This window comes from Egretta garzetta, unplaced genomic scaffold, assembly GCF_000687185.1.
Source record: "Egretta garzetta isolate BGI_Z169 unplaced genomic scaffold, ASM68718v1 scaffold243, whole genome shotgun sequence".
Taxonomy (NCBI): Eukaryota; Metazoa; Chordata; class Aves; order Pelecaniformes; family Ardeidae; genus Egretta; species Egretta garzetta.
This window is the reverse complement of record NW_009259041.1, coordinates 579,159-585,428: the sequence shown is the minus strand read 5'-3', so window position 1 is coordinate 585,428 and position 6,270 is coordinate 579,159. Positions and strand designations below refer to the sequence as shown.

The window sequence follows — 6,270 nt, the reverse complement described above, 5'->3', positions numbered from 1 at the left end:
CCAAAGGGATATTCCATATCATATGACATCAGCTTAGATATAAAAACTAAGGGAAAAGGAAGAGGAGGGGGGACATTTGTCTTTTGTGACGTTTGGTCTTCCGGAGGAACAACTATGGATACTGAAGCCCAGGAAGGGAAGTGGCTGGACATCGCCTGCTAATGGGAAGTAGAGAATAAAATCTTGTTTTTCCTTTTGCTACTGCACGCGGCTTTTGCTTTTTCTTTATTAAACTGCCTTCATCTTGACCCACGAGTCTTTTTTTTCCTGTGAGGTTTTTTTCCATCTTCATTTCTCCTTGCCTGTCCTGCTGAGGAAGGGAGTGATGGAGAAGCTTGGTGGCACCTGGCATCCAGCCGAGGTCAAACCACCACACTCCCCCTCCCAGGCTGAGGACGTCTGGGTGGCTGTTTTAATGACTTTGCAAATGCAGGTGGACACACGGTGTGTCACACCTCTGCTCAGGCCCTGTTTGGGAATGTGCAAGCTCAAAGTGCCTTCCTGCACCGGGGGGGTTGGGGTATAACCCAGGGGTACCCAATGTCAGGCAAACCCCCCTGGAAGGAGCAGACACCCAGCAAATTCCCCGGAGCCAGTGTGGGGGGTGGAGGAACCTTCCCTGGCTTTTATCAGAGGGTGTTTGCAGTCACCCAGCAAACCTCCCGCCGTTATTTGCTGGTTGTTGCTTGAGCCCAGCCGAGGTGCTCGGCCCGGGCCAGGCTGCGAGGCCGGTGGAGGGAACAGCCTTTCCCTGCACGGAGGTGTCTTGCTACCCCCTCCACAAGGTCCTGACGGGTGGTTTTGCACTACTGGGACCTTGGAGATGTGAGAATTAACCCTAAAGATGCCGTATGTGCAAGGCGACCTCTCCTAGCTGCCAGCCAGCTCACCCCCTCCCTTAGCAAGCCCCCCTGTTTTGCAGCAGTCTCTGGGTGGGGAAGCTTTGCTGCCACGCCGGGCACCCCCAGCTTTACCTTCGCACGTGGGTGGAGGTCCTTCGAACTGGAGATGAGTGCCTAGTTTGCAGGTCAGGATTTCATTTCCAATCAAGGTAAAGCCAGGAAGGCATCTGTACCTCACTATGTCACCTACGGACAGAAACAGAAAACACCTCGACTCAAGAGGAGGATCGATTCGTTAAGGCTGAACCATGGCCTGGGAACGGGGCACCACGGGGCACAGAGACCTCTCCACCGTGTGTCCCTGCCGTCGAGCTCTGGCACGGCCGTGCAGAAATAAAAGGTGTAGAAAGGCAGGCTGGAGTCTCAGCTGGGATAAAGTGCTGTCACGCCGCTGAGACTGCTGTGATTTGTGCAAGCTATTTCAGGTGGAGACTTTCCTCAAAGAGAGCAGACAGTGAGAAAAGTGGCTTTAAAAAAAAAAAATAAAAAAAAAAAATCACAGCTACTTCACTGGTTGCAGACACACTTAAAAATGTGGATGTAACCGTGAACGGCAGCACAAAATACAAAAAGCACAGCTGATACGGGTGAAAGGCTCTCAAAAAAAAGAATAACGGCCTCCAAGCTTTCACTCAGTGCTTTGTTTGAAACACCTGAAAACTGTTATTGTGGCAAAGATTTCTGAATGTTTCCGAACAAGCTCAGGGCTTTCACAAAAGCCAAATCGCTTCTGTACTAACAGAGAGGAAAAGCCTCGGGACAATTGGATCAGCCTGACTCCGTGTGAATGTTGGGTGTTGAGCAAGGTCACGCACAGCTCTCTGTGCCACGCATCATTACACACGTGAAGAGGTCTCCGAAGCTCCAGACATGGGGGGACAGCACAAGTGTGTCTTCCTGCAGGCATTCCCAGCACCCGGGGAGGAGGGGAAGGAGGGCTAGGAGGACCAGGAGAGGCTACCTATGTTAAATTCTTCATTCTCGGTGACGATTTCTGCATTGGGAACGATGGTCGGGGGCTGACATCTTTAGAGCGGGTAGGCTGAAAGAGCAAAGGAAGAGTAGCAGATGTTAAAAGCTGGGGGTGAAGGCAGCCATGGCTGCCTTGGTGCTGAGCACAAGAGGCATCGGAGCAAATCCTCCCTCCCCGCAAGCAGAAGGAATGGGCAAAAGTGCAACCACCCCCCTCCAAACCCTACAGAGATGGCTCCAGGTATTTGTGCCCCAAAGCTTCCTCCAGTTCCTTACGCCTAATAGGAAACAGAATTTTGTCAGTCCGAGGAGATGCAGGTGCCCGGACGGTGTTAGTCCTTTTGGGTGAAGACTGAAGGATGACTTTTGGCAGCCTTATCCAAAGTGTTGCACTGGAAGAATAGAAGAAGGAATGCCAATTTATTCCCCGTGATTCTGTGACTGATGGGTGCGGATGTGAGGCCACGCTACCAGCACCTCTGGGGATACGGAGGGAGATGATCTCGGTGACCTCCATGGAATTCGGTCAATCACAGAAGAGGGAGAGTCCCAGACTGCTCCAGCACCAACTAAATTACAATAATTATTGAGAGAATTTCACCCTTACCGCCTGTCCTTGAATGGAGATCGCAAAACTCACTGATTTACTTTTAACTTGGAATTATTCATTAATTTCTTCTGCAAATAATTCCGGGAGCGCTGATGTTTTCAACTGCAAATCCTACAGGTAGCTTGCAGTTCACAAAGTAACCTATGCAAAGTTGATGTCGGCGCCTCCGCGGAAGGCAAAGAGGGCAGCCCTTGTACTCTTTGCCCAATTAGGCATATTTTCGGGGGTGCTCTGTGGCTAAACGGGAAGAAGAAATCCAGCCGAGGAGCAGAAACAATTCCTTATGGCTCACGCGCCTGACCGAACCCATTGCAAATAGCAAATTTTCCACCAAAAATTAAAGCTCAGCTAACACCGAGCAAAACAAATGCACTGCTTACAAGCGCGCGGGTGCACGAGGCTTGAGCGCTGGGCTGCTTATGGTAATAAACACACAGGAGCTGGGTGCACGGTTCAATTGAAAATACGGTACTGGGAACTAAATGAATATTAATGAAAGACATTTTCTGCTATTTGCTCAGCACTTCTCTGCGTCTTTGCTCCCCCTGCACCTGACCCTGGACAAGCATAACTTCCTCTGAAATTTATATCAGCCCTTTAATTTAAGATACTGGAGCTCAAGCTGCCACTGAATATTAATTCTTACAAACTCCACGATGTCAAACTCTTCACACCATGGCAAGGCTGGCAGCAACCTTAATGAGGCTCATGAGAAGGCTTAAATACCCATGTGAAGAAGTAGACGCCCCTTCAGCTTACCCCAATTTCCTTACCCCCTAACCTGGGCTAGGAGAATGCCTTCCCAAGAGGTGTGTGGAAAAACACAATGCTTGGATGTCCAGGGAAGGGGCTGGAGGGAACCCAGCCACTTCTGGTTAGCGTGAAGGACGGGGCTTACGTACCCAACGCGTGCAAAGGGGGGGGGGAAACCAAACACATGCTACTACAGCGAGCTAACCCCACCCGGGGGGGGGGGGGGGGGGGGGAACGGGGCAAAGGAAGGGGCCAGCTTGGTAACCAGGACAGTCAGCCCCATCTTGGCAATCCACCACGGGAGCCAAGAGAACAGAGGAGGAGGAGGAGGAGGAGGAAGAGGAGGGAGAGCCTGCAGGTGGGATGGGAGAGGAGCGAGGGGTGGCAGGGAGAACCCTTCTGCTGCGCAGCAAGAGCCAGCCCGGGAGGGAACACACTTATTTGCGATCTTTTAAACAAATGTTTGACAGTGGGGGAAGAAGGAAAGGAAACCATAACAAAAATTTAAACTAAATACAATTTAAGAAGTGCTTGACAGCATCTATTGAAGTGGAAAGATAACCCAGCATTTGCAGCATTAATCTCCTCTCCTTAATGGGTCATTTTTCAATACAGAGGTGTGATTAAGATGGCTTCAGCATATGGGTGATACAGGACTGGTAAAGCTCCTTTCAACAGCACATCCATTTGTTCTCACCAGGACAAAACAGAGCCCTGTCCTTGAAACCACGCTGGGACCCTCCTGAGTTACTGTGCCATAAAACCCTTTCCCATCACGCTCACGCATCAGTCCGCGCTGGCACCTGAACGAACCCATTTACTAATAGGTGCAACATCATCATTTTTCAAGGGATGCTGTTGAATCTTTAAGCTCTGTGAATCATTCTTTTGTTTCCTTTCCTCCACCCCAAGGAAATGTTTCTTTGCAGGCGTTTGAAAGGGCAATGGTCCTCTGACACGGTGCTGAGCATCACTGTACGGGAACAGACAATTTAAAGCTGAAGGAGGACGTCTCCTATGTCCTACATCTGCCAGCAGGCAGACGCAGAAATGAAAATATCATTGCTGGAGGTCCCGAGGAAATGGCATTTCCTGCAGTTACACCCCAAAGGGCGACGCCAAGGACTTAACCGACTGCACTGCCTGAGCCCGGCGTGAGAATTCCCCCAATCTCCTGCACCTCTCTTGGAGTGCAAGGCACCATGCACAGCACCAGAGCCTGGGAAAAGAGGGAATAATCATAGAATCATGGAATGGTTTGGGTTGGAAGGGACCCCTCGAGGTCACCCAGCCCAACCCCCCTGCAGGAGCAGGGACACCTTGAACCACATCAGGTTGCTCACAGCCCCGGCCAACCTGGCCTGGAATGTTCCCAGGCACGGGGCCTCCACCCCCTCTCTGGGCAACCCCTGCCAGGGTTTCACCCCCCTCATTGTAAAGAATTTCTTCTTAGATCTAGTCTAAATCTCACCCTGGAGGCACCCACCTCAATCCCTTGCATGTTTAGGCTTTACACTAATGTCCCACGTATATAGGGAGCAATGAGCCAGTACGCGACACTTTAATAAAAGGCCAAGCAGCGGCCAGAGCGCCCGGGTGGTTACAGGCTATAAATGACTGCTGGCCTGCACCGATACCTACAGCACCAGCCCCACACCTCTCACGCCTGCGAGCGGCTTTGTACCCCACATAAACTGCAAGCTAAAGAAAGATTGGTGTAAAGTGCTCTCAAGATTAGAAAACAGCAGCATATGCTGATGGGCTCTAACCACAGCAATGATAGCATCTAATTCATATTACAAAAGGAAGCATTTGCTGAACGGCAGCAGTGTTTACATACTGCTCCTTTCCGAGCCAAACTGCCTAAACCATATTTTTTTGCATAACTGTTCTATACGCACCATCGTCTGTAATATAAATCTTAGAGTGCTTTGCAGCAGTAAACCAATTCCCTCCGAAACCCAGCAAACATGCTTTAAATTCAGCCTATCTGTGTAACACTCGCCTTTCGGAACGGAACAGAAGCTAAGACATTCTGCACAGGTTCATCATCTAATTCATGGAAGACTTTCTTGACGTCGTTGCCAGCAAATTACCGAAGCAAGAGGAGGTCTCCATTTGCACTTTCCAAAATCCCACTACTGCCGTAGGAACTTGTTAGCTAATCCAATTTAAAGTTGGGCTCTTGCTTAGTGGTGGAAGACAAATGCTCTCATTTCAATGTAATACCCAACATCTCTCCAGCATGAGCAGCGCTCACACCGAAGAATCTCCAAGTAATTCAGGGATTTACAGGAACCCTCTTCCTCCCCGGGGAAACGAAGCCAGCTGGAACACAGCTACCATCTAAAAGAGGCCACCAAGACGACCCAACTGGTTTAGCATAGCATTGGAAAGACAACGCCGCATCCAGCCAACGCTGCGGGGAAGGAGAGTTTTAGGCAAAGAAAGCGGAGCTATCCGTAACGGGATCTGCCACGGAGAGGGCGATGTTTACAGGCATCACCTTGAGCGAGGCGCAGGCTTGGCACGGCTGTTAGCTCGCAGGCACTCGATCTGGGCTTGAATTATCACAACGTTACGGATGGATTTCCGCATCTGCACAGACTGTGTGACCACTTGCCAGCACTCGATTGCCTAAGAGACCTCCAAGCTTAAGCCTGTGAAAACCGGGCCCTTTATGGAAGATTTCAGGCAAAAGCGTGTTTTTTCATTATCATCTCTTCCCCAGAACTAGTCCCCTCCACAACAAGCCGTAACCGATCCGTGCCCCCCCGCACCCCCTCGGCAGGTACAAAGCATGCGTTGCTCGGTAAGCAATACAGACCGTAGAAATAAATGGCAAAAATCCCTCCGTTGGCGGCGTCGCTGTGGAATTTCATCAGGACCTGATTGGAAGAGCTCTGGGCTGATTTCTTAGCAGAGTTGCCAGTGAACACACCAAGCTGTGGGGCTGTTTGCTGTGGTCCATCCCTGAAACCGTGTCAGAAACACAAGAGAAGAGTGTTATTACATGTCTTTAATCCTAGGCAA

General features: G+C 50.4%; 1 protein-coding gene across 1 annotated transcript in view; it reads right to left on the bottom strand.

Annotated features, from left to right (window-relative positions):
• The window catches only part of CSMD2 (CUB and Sushi multiple domains 2), a 328,671-nt gene that overhangs the window by 48,890 nt on the left and 273,511 nt on the right, over positions 1-6,270 (bottom strand). The window contains 3 exon segments of the mRNA XM_009634976.2: positions 975-1,088; positions 1,864-1,944; positions 6,065-6,210. Of these exon segments, the coding sequence (XP_009633271.2) occupies positions 975-1,088; positions 1,864-1,944; positions 6,065-6,210 (341 nt within the window).